The sequence below is a fragment of the Wickerhamomyces anomalus genome (assembly GCF_001661255.1).
Source record: "Wickerhamomyces anomalus NRRL Y-366-8 unplaced genomic scaffold WICANscaffold_7, whole genome shotgun sequence".
Lineage (NCBI taxonomy): Eukaryota > Fungi > Ascomycota > Saccharomycetes > Phaffomycetales > Wickerhamomycetaceae > Hansenula > Hansenula anomala.
The window spans coordinates 195,903-213,489 of NW_017567116.1; the positions used below are offsets into that span (position 1 = coordinate 195,903).

General features: G+C 33.2%; 5 protein-coding genes across 5 annotated transcripts; 2 read left to right on the plus strand and 3 right to left on the minus strand.

Moving 5' to 3' along the window:
• Positions 1 to 851: 851 nt before the first annotated feature.
• On the minus strand, positions 852 to 2,462 carry WICANDRAFT_85976 (sugar porter family MFS transporter; the record flags this gene model as incomplete). The annotated part of the gene is made up of 1 exon (XM_019185977.1): positions 852 to 2,462. The coding sequence occupies one exon, from the start codon at positions 2,460 to 2,462 to the stop codon at positions 852 to 854; it is 1,611 nt and encodes a 536-aa protein (XP_019036235.1).
• A 1,165-nt stretch (positions 2,463 to 3,627) lies between these two features.
• On the minus strand, positions 3,628 to 8,094 carry WICANDRAFT_36213 (uncharacterized protein; the record flags this gene model as incomplete). The annotated part of the gene is made up of 1 exon (XM_019182408.1): positions 3,628 to 8,094. One exon carries the CDS (start codon positions 8,092 to 8,094, stop codon positions 3,628 to 3,630), a length of 4,467 nt encoding a protein of 1,488 aa, XP_019036236.1.
• Positions 8,095 to 8,751: 657 nt separating this feature from the next.
• ERG9 (bifunctional farnesyl-diphosphate farnesyltransferase/squalene synthase) lies at positions 8,752 to 10,178 on the minus strand (the record flags this gene model as incomplete). Its single annotated transcript, XM_019185978.1, has 3 exons — positions 8,752 to 8,799; positions 8,835 to 10,053; positions 10,120 to 10,178. 3 exons carry the CDS (start codon positions 10,176 to 10,178, stop codon positions 8,752 to 8,754), a joined length of 1,326 nt encoding a protein of 441 aa, XP_019036237.1.
• Positions 10,179 to 12,696: 2,518 nt separating this feature from the next.
• On the plus strand, positions 12,697 to 14,322 carry SIT1 (siderophore transporter; the record flags this gene model as incomplete). The annotated part of the gene is made up of 1 exon (XM_019180592.1): positions 12,697 to 14,322. A coding segment is annotated over one exon (1,626 nt), but the record flags the coding sequence as incomplete, so codon positions are not given.
• A 578-nt stretch (positions 14,323 to 14,900) lies between these two features.
• Positions 14,901 to 17,012, plus strand: HSP82 (Hsp90 family chaperone HSP82; the record flags this gene model as incomplete). Its single annotated transcript, XM_019182449.1, has 1 exon — positions 14,901 to 17,012. One exon carries the CDS (start codon positions 14,901 to 14,903, stop codon positions 17,010 to 17,012), a length of 2,112 nt encoding a protein of 703 aa, XP_019036239.1.
• Between the last annotated feature and the right edge of the window lie 575 nt (positions 17,013 to 17,587).

Sequence of the window (17,587 nt, forward strand, 5' to 3'; positions counted from 1 at the left end):
ATCAGAGGAAAACCATCAATTTGGAAGAGCAAATTCAATCATTTTTATAATTTGCCTTAATTAACTTTAGCTTTAAAATTAGAAGCAATAGATTAGCCATGAACTATGGAAAATCTCTCTATCATCAAGAACCCGCTTGCTTGGCACCATATTTCAGAACCATATGATCAGCTTTCTCGTGGTTGTAATTAATACCCACCATAACTTTAAACTTTTTCCTTCACCACAACACAATTCTCTCAACTGAAGATCTACCAATTGCACATTTCTAGAAAAGAAAAGGATGTAGTGCTTATTCCATATGAGCTTACTTGCTTTGACTATACCTGATTGGGCCAATATGACAAAAATATTTATGTTTTATATGCCATTTAAACTGGGGAAAAGCATCCAAGGCGTAAGTGTCTGGGGTTCAGCTGCACGATTTTAATGAATGACAGCATTTCAATCTGATTGGATCAAGCAAAAAGTTCAAATTGCCCTCTGTAATTGACGAATGAGTTGTCTGCTTTTTTTCTTTTTTGCGTTGCTGTTTGACGTGACACCATCTTCGTTTCAGTTCGCGAATGCGTTTTATAAGTCAAAAGGTGATAGTGATTCCAAGATTAAAGGTGTAACGAGATCATGAAATAAGAATTATCGGCGAGATTGGGTTCAACTTAAGCTTATGATGATCATTATACAATCCACAACTCCAATATTCTATAACAAACCCATATATTTTTTTATTTTCCTGTATTGTATGTTTTCTAATCATGTAAAATAATCAATCCTCAAGACCTTTCATTTTTTCCCTTCTATATAATAATCATGATGCAGACGTATGTTTATAAATATGTATTTCATTTCAATCATTCAGTATTTTCTTCATCTTCTGGTTTCTTATGTTTCTTCAAATGGAAGATATGACCATCTTCATAAATCTCATCAATCTGTTGACTTGTTAAACCTTTAGTCTCAGGGACAAACAAATAGACCAAAAAGATAGCAGCAGTTAAACAACCTGCAAACACATAACCAAACTTGAAATCAATAGCTTTTGTAATCAATGGAGTAAATAATGAAATTAAGAAATTCCAAATCCAATTCATAGCAGTAGCAATAGACATTGATGTCGCACGAACTCTAATTGGATACAATTCACTAACTAAAACATAAGCAACTGGACCCCAAGTTGTAGCGAAACCAACAATAAAGAAACATGAAAAGACAATCATTGCACAACCAGCTGAATAATTTGCTTCACCATTACTACCATAAAGACCAAACCCACCAACTGAAGCATAGATGTACATACACATACACATCCAAACACTACCAACCATTAAACATTGTTTTCTACCAAATCTTTCAACAAGGTATGAACTGAAAAAAGTTGGTGCACAATTGACAGTAGCCAAAATGATTGAAGTGATATAAGTATCTTTTAAACCAACAGACTTGAACAATGTAGTACCATAATAAAAGAAATAATTTGCACCAGTTAATTGTTGCATAGCCATGATGAACATACCAATAGCTAATCTAAAACCCAACATTGGACTACCTGTGATGAATTCAGTCCATTTAACACTTTCAGTTTCTTCCTTCATCTTTTCTGAACGAGCCATGAATTTTTCAACTTCATTATGAACCAATGGTGAATCTGGTGGTAATTTATTCAATTTGGCAACTGATTTAATAGCACCTTCTCTATCATTTTTGAAAGCTAAAAAGAATGGAGTCTCAGGCATAAAGAATAAACCTAACAAAGCCAAGGCAGCCCAAACGTAACCTAACCCAATTGGAATTAACCATTCAGCATTTGTATCTGGATGGTATGTTTTACAACCATAATCAGTAACATTACCAAACAAAATTCCCAAAGTATTCATCAATTGATAAACACAAACCATGGCACCCCTGATTTTCAAAGGTGCACTTTCACTAATAAACATTGGAGTAAGGACAGAAGTGGCACCAACAGCTAAACCTGTGATGATTCTACCAACCATTAACTGATACCATTTAGCAGATGAAACACTTGACATTTGAACGACTAATCCAATGATATAAATAATCAAACTTATGAAAATAGCAAATCTTCTACCTTTATAATCACCAAGTTTCGATATAAATGTACTCCCCACAGCACAACCAACGTTGAATAAAGAGACAATTAAACCTTGAGTTATAGTAGAGAACTGATAACTACCATCACTCTGTTGAGGTGCAAAATGTCTTTTGAACCCAGTCATATTTGTGATACCACCAATAGTACCAGTATCCCAACCGAAAAGGAAACCTGTGAATGTATTTGCCACACAAAGTATTATAACACTTTTCAACTGCCATAAAGATTGATTACCAATAGTATCGTCATTACTCGAATCACCATCATCAATCTTGTTATTTAAACCTGAAGATTCAGAATTATTGTTTAATAATTCATTTTGTTCATTTGTTGGTTTTGTATAATCCATGTCATATTCTTCATTATGACTGAATGAATGTTTTCTTTTGAAAATAGCCATTATTACAAAATTTTTATTAGATCTAAAAACATAAAGGACCCATGGTCAAATATTTGGACTTTCAAAAGTTTTTATAGCATTTGTATCAACATCGAATCTCAGCTCGTTTCTCTTTTCAAAATTAGTCTCCAGAAGGTGTGCCAACAACACCCCACTAATCAGTTCATTTCAAGACTAGGAACCGAGTATTGTTACCGTGTGTACTAGATCTTTATAATCTCAGGTTTGAAAAATTTTCATTATTGCTGTTACCTATCCTGGTTGTTGGTACTTACAGACCCTAAAAAAGCACACAGAAAAGAGCCGCGAATTTTGGAAATTCTACTTTAAGCTTCGAAACGGTCATTTAAAAAAGCAACGAGAGGAAGAAATAGCAGATAGATGCTGATATTATATTGATACCATATAGTGCTCTTTATCTTCTACTAAACTTGTTTTGGTTTCCACCAGCGTAGTCCCTTGGAACCAACTGATTAAAGTTGTGTTTTTTGAAATTGATGTCATAGGCATCCGGTGTTTGAAATTCAAATGGCTTTGAGATGGGTCTAAAGCAGGTTGCTGTGAGGTTTGGTCATAGATTAGAAGCGATGGGGCCCAACCAGCCAGTAATATTGCCATATGCCATAATCCCATAGACCTTCGGAAAAACCTAGAAATCAACTGGTGCAACTGCTGAGACTAAAATCTCTGTCGATCGGTCAAGTTAATCCGAGACGGTGTTAAAAAGAACTAGAGGGTGAGATGTAGTTTACTAGTGAATAGTTGTATATGTTAAATCACCAGGTTCTTTATTTCAAGCTCAGGTTCTCACGAGATTGCTACGAAAACCCTTGGAATTTGAACGTTTTGCTGGGATTCATAAAGTGCTAAAATTCTGCCATAAAAAACTGCACCAACGGCTACACAAACTTTAAACTGACACTGTTCAAGACGTTGATATAAAGAAATCTGATCAAAGAAGATGTAGATCATGAAACAAACTACAACAAAACAATAACAAAAATCTAAATCATTTAGAATTCACAAATATAAATTAAATACAACCTGATGTGATCTATACACAATCACAAAAAAACTTTCTCGTTCCTATGGCAACGGTCGGTGTTTTCCCAAATTATTGATTTGCTTCCTTCTTTTGGTCTCTTTTCTGCTTGAAAGCATCAAGTTTTCCTTTCAAATAACCTAAAGGACTAACATTAGCAACACGGAAGATATAATAAAGAGCACACATTGCAACAATATTGAAAATGATATAGACCCACATAAATCCAAAATTCCTCCATCTATAACTATATTTGACACTAACTGTGCTCATATACTCATCACCAACTCTATATTCACAGTACCCACAATTTGAAGTAGCATTTGGATTCAATAAATAGCCACTATTATCAGTAACATAAGTACCAGCAAATTCTTGACAAGTTAATCCTGATGGAGGTTCAAAGAAATTATATTCCTCATGGGAACATTCAACTTTCTTTTCATGTAAAACTAGTGCAACCAAAGTTTGAACAACATAAGTTAATGGTGAAACTTTCCACATAAATGTCCAAAACCCTGGCATTAAATCAACTGGTTGAACAACACCACAAAATGAAATCATAAATGAAAAACACAACCCAGTAATAACAGTAGAAGAAGCTAAATCAGGGGCCATATAAACGATAAGCAATCCCAATGAAACATAATAAAATTGGTAAATGATAGCATAATTCAAGTAAAACACAGCAGCTCTATCAGGAGCATCATTAGCTCTTAATGGGAAATATAAACAACAGAAGAACATAGCACCAGAAACTAAATGATATGGCATTTCATTCAAAAACTGAGAGATTAATAAAGTTGACCAATGGAAAGTATTTGATTTGGATTCTCTAACTTCAAATAATTCTCTTGATGCAACAGCTCTTTCTTGGATTTGATTAATAGCTGGTGCTGAAATAATAATTGCATTGAAAACAACAAACATCCCATTCTGCATACCAATAACTGTATCACTTAAACTCCAAAATGTGAAACCAACAAATAACCCACCCAAAATCATCAAAGCAAATTTAGAGCCAATATATTGAGGATCTCTATAGAATTGAGTACCAGTACGTCTAGTAACATAAAACAATTGATCAAGATATGGTAATGCATAAGTTTTCTGTAATTCTTTATTTGAAGATTGATCATCATCACCCAATTTTTCATTAGCTTGGTTCATCAAAATTTCAATTTCTTTAGTAGTATCAGCAAATTCTTGAGAATTGCTCCAAATGTCATGCCAATTTTGATTAATATTTGCCGTAGCACCAGCACCAATAGCTTCTAAAATATATTCTGCTGGATTTTCAGATTTTTCACAATGTCTAGCACCATTTCTTTCAAAATAGTTCAATAAAGTTGATGAATTCTTACCAATATTACCAAAATAAACAGTCTGTCCACCTTTTCTCAATAGCAACAATCTATCAAATGCTTCAAACAAGGTAGCTGATGGTTGATGAATAGTACACAAAATTGATTGACCAGCTTGTGCCAATTTTCTTAATAAATGAATAATAGCCCATGCACTTTGAGAATCTAGACCAGAAGTTGGTTCATCCAAAAACAACAACAATGATGGTTTAGCAACTAATTCAACACCAATTGATAATTTCTTACGTTGTTCAACGTTTAATCCACTACCCAAGACACCAACTATAGCTTCAGAATATGGTTCCATTTGTAAAATCTTGATAATTTTTTCAACATAATCCAATTTTTCAGAATCTGGAACAGATTTTGGACGACGTAACCTAGCTGCAAATTGTAATGATTCTCTAACTGTTAATTCTGAAATGTGTAAATCTTGTTGTTGAACATAACCTGTTGATCTTTTGAATGAAGTGTCTAATGGTTTCCCATTAACTAACATAGAACCAGTAACTGTACCCATATCAATACGTTGAGCTAAAGTGTTTAACAATGTAGTTTTACCAGCACCAGACTCACCCATTAAAGCAGTTAAAGTACCAGGCTTAACGTATCCTTGAACATTATCCAACAACTTTCTTGAACCACCTTTATATGGAATAACATAATCAACATTTTGCCATGCAAAGACAGATTTTGAACCAAGACCTTCAAATGCTTCATTTTCAACAGAATCGTCTAGACTTGATTTATTATCTTGAACAGATTGATCTTTGTTACCAGTTTCAATATCAGATTGTTTAGATTCATTAGACATGACAATTCGATCTGAAGGTTTACCACCACGTTTGAAATATAAATGATCACCACCGCCTTTCATTGGTCTCTTGAACTCAGTACAAACGGCATTAACAGCTAAGAAAACCACAAAAAATGCAATAATGATACCAAAATTTCTCCAAAGATGTGAATATTTGAAGCTGTATTGCACACGTAAATAACGGTCACCATCAACCCAAGTTTGACCAGTAACAGAACCGGCAAATGCACAGACTTGATTCGCACTACTAACATGTTCATAGCCTGCACCACTTGGAACTAAAGAACCACCACATGATAATCTTCTACCATGAAATTCATCACTCAACATATTTTCAAACCCATATCTAATTGGATTAATATATGATATCCATTTAAACCAAGGACGCATAGAATTCAATTGAATCATATAGCAAGAGTATAAGGAAAGTGCCAACATCAAAATACCAGCAATAGCATTTGCACCTGCAACGTTTTGTGATAGTGCAGCAATCATTTGAAACAGAGCGGTAATAGTTTCTGAACACAAGATAAGGAACAAATAAGTTAGGAAAAATTTCCCAGCATCACGAGTTAAATTTGACAAGAAATAAATCAAGATGTAGAAAACTGTGACTGATAATAATTTGAATGGGAATTTTGTTATAGTACCAGCTAATGTTTCAGCTGAAGGGTGATAAAATGAGTAAGATTTTTGCTTCAACAATATTGGACGATCAGCAAATTGACCAGAAACTTCAGCAAGACCCATTAATGAAAAATATAAAACCATGAAATAAATTGTACCAGATCTTGAAAATGCCCCCTGAGTAGTTGGTAAAGTATTCCAATATAAAGAACCAGTAATTAAAGCTTGGATAGTAGCAGCACTAACTTGTGTCACGGTATAAGCTTTATCACCATAAATCCTTTGAAACCCTCTTTTGGTTAATAATTTCAATTGAGAAGGGTATGTAATTGTATAACGATAATGAACTTTTGGTTTTTCTTGAGATAATGATTTATCATAAGTTTCTCTAGTTTTACCAGCATCAGTGATTGATTCATATTGATCAATCTCTTGTACCATTAATTTGTATTCATCTGAATTATGCCAATAAGCTTCAAAATCATCAGCAGTTCTTGGAACTTTATCCTCCATACCAGATTTTGGGAATCTTCCTAGTGGATCAGTGATTGCAGTTAAGAATTCAGCAGTAGCTTGACGTGGTGGACATTGGAACCCCATTCTTTCAAAATAACCTTTAGCTTCTTCAGTTGGACCAAAATAAATTTGACGACCATCATATAGAATAGTGACTTTATCAAAAGTTTCATAAATATTTTCACCAGCTTGATAAATAGTGATGAAAGCGACCGATTTTGAAAGATTTGTTGAAGTTCTAATAGCTTGAGCATATTCTAAAGCAGTTGAAGCATCTAACCCTCTTGTAGCACTGTCCCAACAATAGACAGTAGCTTTCGAAGCTAATGCTTCAGCAATTGAAACTCTTTTACGTTCACCACCAGAAACACCTCTAACAAAATCATTACCAACTTTTGTGTTATAAGTATGTCTTAAACCAAAAATAGTTGCCAATATATCTCTAGTAGCAGTGATGTATTGTTGTCTTGATTCATTGTTGATTCTTGTATGAGGAGTTTTACAAGCTATTGCAAATTTAAGAGTCTTATCCACAGTTAAATGAGGGAAATGAATATCCAATTCACCATTGTAAATGATATCACTTTTATATTTCTTGGCCATTTCATGTTGAGGGATATGATCATAATGAATATCACCATCAACACTAACAAATTGATCATGTTCAGCAGCAATTGTTTTCAAAAGAGTTGAACAACCAGCACCTGGTCTACCCAAGACCAAACACATTTCACCAGGTTTAACCACACCAGAGACATTTTTAATCAATTTTCTATGCTTAACATTTCTTGATTCTTTAAATTGTCTAAGTAAAGTTAATGGCCCCAATGCCAAATCTTTAACAGTAGGAGCAAAGCTTGAAGAAGCGTCAATACCCGTGGTTGTAACATCTTTCATAACAACACCAGTGGATCTAAGATGGATTCCTTGTTCATCAGCGGATTTCAAAAAATGACCCAAAATAGTTTTGAAATCAAAATCATCAGGGTCAACTTTAAATGGTTCAGCGGTTCTTTTGGATAAATGTTTAGATAATGTTTCCAGTTTTTGCAAAACTCCACCGTTCTCTTGATTTTGAGAATTTGTTACAATTCTTGCAATCTCCTCATATTCTGAAGCATCATCTCCAGCAACTTGAGGTCTTGAAACAGCATCTGGAGGATGGAAATCCTGAACGGTTTGTTCATCAGTACTGTTATTGTTGATGATTGACATTGTTTGTTTTTTTCAGTCGCGAAAAACAGAATTTTTGGTTATGAGTTTGATTATTGACTACTTAAAAGATGACATTCCAATTGAAACTGATTCTTGTGTGTATTTATATGATTCTGAATTGTTGTAAAAGGAAGCTTTGCATTTGTAGTACAATGGCTAATTCCAATAGTATTGTTCGGTACAAATAAACCATTAAAACCACTGGCAAAGGCCTTGATCAACGTTTAGCCAATTAACGGTCAATGGTACCTGGACACAATTGAGCTGGTACGGATTAAACACACAATTCGAGAGCACTCCGGCAATTGAAATTAGTTGCTTCAAAAGGACAAAACATAATCGATAACCACGTTCAAACGCTAGCGGAATTCGGTTGGAAAAGAATTATTGTTGTATAGCTTAATGCTTCGGATTTGAAATAGAACAATAGTTTGGCCTTAACTGCCATATCGGGAACTTTGGACCGTGTCAGTTTTGACAGGAAAATCCATCAATACAATTTGTACCCGGTTATTTGCTTTTGGTATTAAGTGCATCATGGCTTTTAGGGTAGCAAGGGAACTAAGACACACTCTTATCACACCCGGTGTTCCTTAATGTTGATGTAATCTAATTCAACCCAATCTACATGATCTCAATTGTTCCATGGAAATTCCACTATGACTTTTTCTCTCCATACATTATTTCATACGTATTTAAAATAATCTTGAAACTAACAAAACAAATGATAAACCCAAAACACTAAGGACCAAATTAGTCTTGAAATATTCAGCTTTGATAGCTGGAGTTATTTCCTCATCTAATTTACTTCTCTTGGAGATTTGCTTGGTAATTTCAGTTTGTTTCAAAACAACACCTTTTGGAATATGACTTGGGTACATGCTTTCAATAAATTGTTCAATTTTACCACATAATGTACCTATTCTTAAATAATTTGGATCATTTGGTGTAGATTTATGATGAATTTTTCTTATATAAGTTCTGAAAATTCCAACAACATCAATAAATCTTCTTGAATTCAAAATTAAATTACATGTAGTACCTTTTCTGATTTTAACATTTTTAACAAATACTTCAGGATTTTGATATACTAATTCCAATGTAGCAATTGCCATAACTTGAGGAATTGCACAGAAATTGAAACTTGATTGTTCTTCTAATAATGATAAATATTGTAAAACATCAATAACATGTTCTAAAGCATTTGCAACTAATTCTGAAATACAATATAATCCTTGTTGATGGTTTTCAGGTTTTAAGAAACTTGATAAATCATTTGTATAATTTGACCAAATTTCCTTTGGCCAGAATGAACGACCATCTCTTTGATCTTCTTCATAATCTCTAATGATATTTGTTTTTTGTAAAAATAAACCCATACCTATCAAGTGTTGTCTATCTTTATTTAATTTTGAATCACCAAAGTTGGCTAAAACAATTAATCTTGTTAATCCATCACCAACTAAACCTGCAACATAATAACAATATAAATCATAATCTTTAATAGTTTGTAAACCATTCTTGTTAAAATCTTCATTTTCTATGTAATCAGCCATACCATTACCCATTTGTTTAGTAATATCCTTAATAACATCCTGATATTCACTTTTCAATTTTGAATATTCAAATAAAATTTGATCAAATTCAACTAAAACAATACGATCTTTTTCATTTGGTCCATTCCCATTGAATGTAAAATCAGTAGTCAATAATTTATTATGGAAATCACGTAATAAAGGGATCTTAATATCTTTATCAATTGTCATATCATCTTCAACAGTATCTAAAGCTCTCAAAATTAAGTAAAATAACATTATAGCGTTTCTTAATTCTGGATGTAATTCTTCAATAACTGCAGCAAATGAACGAGAAGTTTGTTTCAATAAATACCAACATCTTGATAATTCTGGGTTTTCAGATTCGGGAGATCTTGAATTTGGATTTTGTCTAAAGAATTTCCTATAAAACAATTATGGGTTAGTATAAATTTTATACGAGAATGTATATGGTTTATCAAGTACGTACAATTGAAGTGCAGCTTTGAATTCCAAAGGATGTAATGCAAATTGTAATAACTTTCCCATTTTAACTAGTCTTTATAGCGAATGTTTAAATAATAGCTTAATGATTCAAGTTGTGGAAAGAAGTTGTTGTCGTTTTCATTCAATTCTCGTTTATAAAAAAATCAGCTTTTTCCTGGACAGAGAAAAAAAAAAACAACTGAAAAAATAAAAATGTCCAGATCAGGTAATTACAGAAAATAGATTGAACCACGAGATTTTTATTTGAATGAATTGAAATTGAGGTCAAAGCAAAAGGGAATAGAAGTTGAATCAATCCATATTCTTTGTTAATTCAAACTTTTGACTCTGTGTTCATATATCAGTAAAATAATCTCTTTCGAACTCATTTAGGAAATGTATTTCGCGAATTGGCATAATTTTGCGCGTTGTGAAAGTCGCGAGGTTGCAAATTTAATACATGCAAATTTGATACCATAATGTGAATCAAGTTTTCTTTGTAACGTTTGTGACATCAGTGACTTCTTAAAATTCAATTCAATAGATCATAAAGTTTCAAGAAAGTTCTGAAGAATTGCTTTGAGGCCAGTTGATATACATTTCAATCTTGATTTCGCAAAATTATGCAGATAAGCGCGCCAATTGGCATAGGCGTTTACGAATTTGGACTGATACAAAAGAACATCAAAACGAAAACAATCAAACTTGTAATAAGCATATCGATAAATATGACAGTCTTCTACTTTAAAACAATGAGAGGCGAATCAGTATCAGAGGGAATTGTACAGAAGTGAATTGTCTGATTCAGACTAAGCAGTTACCATTAACCGTTAACCATTTATTGGTTTCAAAATGCACTGAATTGTGAAATCAATGTAGATAAATAAACGTGAACGGTCGCAATTTCTCACTTTAGTGATTAACGGTTATAAAATGAAGCTCAGATCACAAACAAAAAGCAAGTTGCTTGTCGTTGTGTTGGTTTTCAGTTATATTCAAAAAACAACAACCATATATTGATCACATCAATTCTAACTGACATGATTGTGAAATTGTTAGTGGAGAAAAGCACTCTCAATATCACTAATGAAAATAAGCAGTTGTCTTTAGTTTCATGGATGGAGCTTATAATCAAACAAATGAGTAAGTAGTATGCTAGATATTTGAAAAACCGCCCTCTGACCTCTTTTTGATCGAATTTCAAAAAACAAAAACCGCCCTTTGACAAAAATTAGAAAAACCGCCGCCCTCTGACTTTTTGAAGTTCAAAAGGGTCAGAGGGCGGCTGACATAATACAGCCACTGAATTGTATGTAGGCTGACTAATCATTTGGATTTGAGAGGCAAATATTTGCTTATATTCATATATTTGGATTAAGATAATTACCTAAAAATATGATACTAAAATTAATTGAGTAGGAAAGATTCAAATAATACTTTTCAAATAAAATTAAAATAGACTCCTAATATTGCTGTAATTTTGTGTAAAATTGGGATTTAGGTGTAGGGAAAAGTTTGTCCAGTGTGCCCTTACCATGCAAGCCACTACAAAATCGTCAAGTATAGGTTAGAGCTTAAAAGAGCTATATAAAACGGATAAATCTCTAAAAAATCGTTGAGTTTGTGTAATGACTTGCTGTGTATTACTCATAGCTTTATGTCAATACCAACTGGTTCAAATAACGGCTCCTTCTAAAGATTTTAAATAGCCGAACATTCACAGTAAGGATGTCGGAGTGAAAAAAAAATTTGGAAAAGACCGCCGTTTGTTCAACGTCTGTAGGGGTCCTGATTCCTCAAATACACGAGAACAGCCTCGCACAGAACTGAACAAGTTGTTAAAGGTGATGTCCTTTAATCTACTGAGAAGTAGTGAACAGGCTTCCATTCGCTGTTGGTGCCGATTGAAAGCAGCATATGGAAACAAAAACACAAGAAGTAATTCAACAATCATGTACTAACTTGTATAACAGGGTACCAAAGATGTACGAGTTTCCTTTTGCTTAAGCTTAAAGAGAAATTTAAAGGCGTTTTCTTATGAATGCCCAGTGCCTAGAGACCAAAAAAGCAAAATGCAACCAATAACAGTTGAACCAAAATAGGCTGATCAATCTCTTGAAAAGAAAGTTAAAAAACACCCCAGTTTATAACAACCTTATGATTACTTGCAACCATGCCCAATTTTACTTGGGAAAGTAGTTCAGTTCAACACAAGATGGCCGATGGGCTTTTTACTTGCATATCAATCCAGTCAATCATATTCGAGATGGGGCATACTTTATGCAAAGATGATTGAACTGATGCAACAACCAAGATCATTTTTAAACTTTACCAGCATGTATGGAGGATTTTCCATCTTTTTTTAAGAGTACCATGTACAGATATAAAAACCGTTAGTTTTGGCAAAAATTTTCATTTTTTTTGGATTTGATCAGATTTATCAGTTTCATCAATCAGCTTGATCAAAATGTCTGATGAAGATTTGAAATATCCAAGTGTAACTAATGATGATATTAGTAATGACAAAGAAAACACAATATTACCAGCATCTCATGAATCCAAGACAACTCAAAAGACAGCTGGTGTTTTAAAAATTGAAGCATATGCCAAACATTATCAACATCCTATATACAAAGCCCTTGTATATTTCTCAATTTTTTTAATAGCATACTGTTATGGGTTGGATAGCTCAGTTCGTTCAGTTAATTTAGCATATGCTCAGTCTTCATACAAGACACATTCATTATTATCAACAGTTAATTGTATCCAAGCAGTCATTGCAGCAGCTGGTCAATTAGCATTTGCAAGAGTTAGTGATGTCTTTGGTAGATTAGTCATGATCATATTCACTGTTGTTTTTTATGTTGTTGGTACAGTTATTGAATCTCAAGCTACAAATGTTCAAAAATTTGCAGCAGGTGCAGTTTTTTATTCATTAGGTCTAACTTCATTATCATTAATTTTGGAAGTTATTAGTTCAGATTTTTCAAATTTGAATTGGAGAGTGTTGGCTAGTTTTGTTGTTGCTAGTCCTTTTATTATTAATACTTGGGTTTCAGGTAATGTTCAAACTGCAGTTGGTGGTTTGAATTGGAAATTTGGAATTGGGATGTGGGCTTTTATTTTACCATTAAGTTGTATTCCATTAGTGTTGTGTATGTTACATATGAGATGGTTAGCTAAGAAAAATGGTGATTTGGATAGGATTAAAGAACAAAGTCAAACTCAATTACAAAAACTTGGATGGAAAGATTTCATGGTTGAAACATTTTTTTGGGATTTAGATATAATTGGTTTGGTTTTAGTTGTTTTAGTATTTGGTTTAATCTTAGTCCCATTCACTTTAGGTGGTGGATTGAAATCTGAATGGAAACACGCAAAAATCATAGTTCCTGAAGTTTTAGGATGGTGTGTTGCGTTACCTTTGTTTATATTATGGGAATCCAAATATTCAAGAGTTCCAATCATTCCTGGCTATTTATTCAAAGATCGTGGGATCTATGCAGCTTTAGCAATTGCTATTTTAATCAATTTCATATGGTATCAACAAGGTGATTACATGTATACTGTTCTAGTTGTTGCAAATAATGAATCTGTTAAAAGTGCTACAAGAATTACTCAATTATATTCATTCGTTAGTGTCATTGTTGGTCTATGTGTCGGTTTAACCATAACCAAAATTAGAAAATTGAAAGCCTTGATTGTGTTTGGTACTTCTATGTGGTTATTAGCTATGGGATTATTAATTCATTTCAGAGGTGGTGATGCTGCAAGTCATTCAGGTATTATTGGATCCTTATGTTTATTAGGTCTTGCAGCTGGGTTTACCACTTATCTAGCTCAATGTTCTATTCAAACTTGTGTTAATCATCAACATATGGCTGGTGTCCTAGCAACATATTTAGCTTCTTATAGTATTGGTACCAGTATTGGTTCTGCAGTTTCAGGGGCTTTATGGACTAATATTTTACCAAAAGAGTTGGCCAAAAGATTGGATGATAGTACATTAATTGCACTAGCTTATGGATCTCCATTTAAATTCATCGCAACTTACACTTGGGAAACAGCTGAAAGACAAGCTGTTGTTCATGCTTATAGACATATCCAAAAGATATTGTGTACTGTTGGTACATGCTTTTGTGTTTTGTTGATTTGTTTTGGATTGTTGTTAAGAGATCATAAACTACAAAGTGTTGTTGCAGTGGAGGATGTTGAAGAGAAGGGTCAAGAACAATACGATAAAGATGTTGTTGTGGACTGGATCAAGAGAAAGATCTGGAAAAAACAGTGATTGTTATCAGTGGCCAATACACAGCTGATTTTTATTTGAAATGATAGCATGATATTGTAGAGAATTTACTAGAAAGTGTTGAATTTAGATGGTCAATTAAATCATGGTTATTACGCGAGTGCCCGTACCATGTCATGTGATGAACACCGGGTAACACACGTTGTTTCTGGGGATAAAATCATCAATAATTACACCATTTTCATGGGGATTTTTTCGTATAAAGTGGATTTTTCATAAAATAAATGTATTCTATACTCTTCTTTTCAATTCCATATCACACTCTGGTGTTTTTGCTATAATCCATCATCTCCATACTGAGAACCTTCGCATGTGTAGAATGTTCTAGAGAAAATGCGATTCTGGTTTTTCAGCGTCAACGCTGGCGAAAAAAAAAGATATAAATCATCGACGTCCACTTGTTGTTTCCAGTGGCCAACCATTTCGAATTGGACAAACACAAGTTCTTTTAACGGCGGTTACTATTTACTTTCACAATGTCAAAGGCTGAATCCTATGAATTCCAAGCTGAGATCACTCAATTGATGAGTTTGATCATCAACACTGTTTACTCAAACAAGGAAATCTTTTTAAGAGAATTGATTTCAAATGCTTCTGATGCTTTAGACAAAATTAGATATGAAGCTTTATCTGATAAATCCAAATTGGAAACTGAACCTGAATTATTCATCAGAATCACTCCAAAACCAGAACAAAAAGTTTTGGAAATCAGAGATACTGGTATTGGTATGACCAAAGCTGATTTAGTTAACAACTTGGGTACCATTGCTAAATCTGGTACCAAATCATTCATGGAAGCTTTAAGTGCAGGTGCTGATGTCTCTATGATTGGTCAATTCGGTGTTGGTTTCTACTCCTTATTCTTGGTTGCTGACAGAGTTCAAGTTATCTCCAAAAACAATGACGATGAACAATATATTTGGGAATCAAATGCTGGTGGTAAATTCACTGTTACTTTAGATGAAACTAATGAAAGAATCAAACGTGGTACCATCTTGAGATTGTTCTTGAAAGAAGATCAATTAGAATACTTGGATGAAAAAAGAATTAAAGAAGTTATCAAACGTCATTCTGAATTCGTTTCTTACCCAATTCAATTATTAGTCACCAAAGAAGTTGAAAAAGATGCTCCAGAAGCTGAAGAAGAAAAGAAAGATGAAGATGACAAAAAACCAAAATTAGAAGAAGTTGATGAAGAAGAAGACAAAGAAAAAAAAGAGAAAAAGAAAGTCAAAGAAACTGTCACTGAATTAGAAGAATTGAACAAAACTAAACCATTATGGACTAGAAACCCAAGTGATGTTACTCAAGATGAATACAATGCTTTCTACAAATCAATCTCAAACGATTGGGAAGATCCATTAGCTGTTAAACATTTCTCAGTTGAAGGTCAATTAGAATTCAAAGCTATCTTGTTTATTCCAAAAAGAGCTCCATTTGATCTTTTCGAATCTAAAAAGAAGAAGAACAACATCAAATTATACGTTCGTCGTGTTTTCATTACTGATGAAGCTGAAGAATTAATCCCAGAATGGTTATCATTTGTTAGAGGTGTTGTTGATTCTGAAGATTTACCATTAAACTTGTCAAGAGAAACTTTACAACAAAACAAAATCTTGAAAGTTATCAGAAAGAACATTGTTAAGAAATTAATTGAAACTTTCAATGAAATTGCTGAAGATGCTGAACAATTTGACAAATTTTATACCGCTTTCGGTAAAAACTTGAAATTAGGTATCCATGAAGATTCTCAAAACAGAACTGCTTTAGCCAAATTATTACGTTACAACTCAACTAAATCAACTGAAGAATTAACTTCATTATCTGATTACGTTACCAGAATGCAAGAACATCAAAAGAATATTTACTACATCACTGGTGAATCATTAAAAGCTGTTGAAAAATCCCCATTCTTGGATATCTTGAAAGCTAAAAACTTTGAAGTTTTATTCTTAGTTGACCCAATTGATGAATATGCCTTCACTCAATTGAAAGAATTTGAAGACAAGAAATTAGTTGATATTACTAAAGATTTCGAATTGGAAGAAACTGAAGAAGAAAAAGCTCAAAGAGAAAAAGAAGAAGCTGAATTTGAAAACTTGGCTAAAGCTCTGAAAGAAATCTTGGGTGATCAAGTTGAAAAAGTTGTTGTTTCTCATAAATTAGTTGATGCTCCAGCTGCTATTAGAACTGCTCAATTCGGTTGGTCAGCAAACATGGAAAGAATCATGAAAGCTCAAGCTCTAAGAGATACTTCAATGTCATCTTACATGGCTTCTAAGAAAATCTTTGAAATCTCTCCAAGATCCCCAATCATCAAAGAATTGAAAAACAAAGTTGAAGCTGATGGTGCTCAAGATAGAACTGTTAAAGATTTGACCACTTTATTATATGAAACTGCTTTGTTGACTTCAGGTTTCACTTTAGAAGAACCAACTTCATTTGCTTCAAGAATCAACAGATTGATTTCTTTAGGTTTGAACATTGATGAAACTGAAGAAACTTCTGCTGCTGCTGAACCAGAAGCTTCAACTCAAGCTCCATCTGAAGAGCAAGTTGCTGAAACTGAAATGGAAGAAGTTGATTAGATTCTTATTTAATATATTTGCTTATAGTTTTGGATATATATTTTTAATTGATTTTTAATATAATGTTATTTTAGGTGCTTTTAAAACTAATTGTAGACTTTTCTCTGAACACTTTTGCTGACACGTTAAGCTGCACTTCAAATTTGTTTCTGTCAGGTATTACATAACCAGAATAACCAATTATGCACAATTCATCAATACTCAACATTTCACATCAACTATAAGAAGAATCAAGAATCCACTAATTGTAACATTATATGTATATTAATAGAACATCGGAATTACCTTATATACACACAGTAGAGGATATTCTGTCAGGTTAAAACCACGAATAAAATAAAACAAGTGATCATTAAATCAACATCAACTAGAAACAATGGCTGTCACAAGAAACTCCAATAGAAGAAACACCTCTTCAACCTCTTCAACCTCTTCAACCTCTTCAACAACTAGAGTAACCAAAACCAGAAAACCAGCCAGAAAAACCAAGGCTAATCCTCGTGTTACAGCAATTGAAAACAATATTTCTGCATCACATGCTGCATCAACATCTGAAAACACACCAAACTCAACCA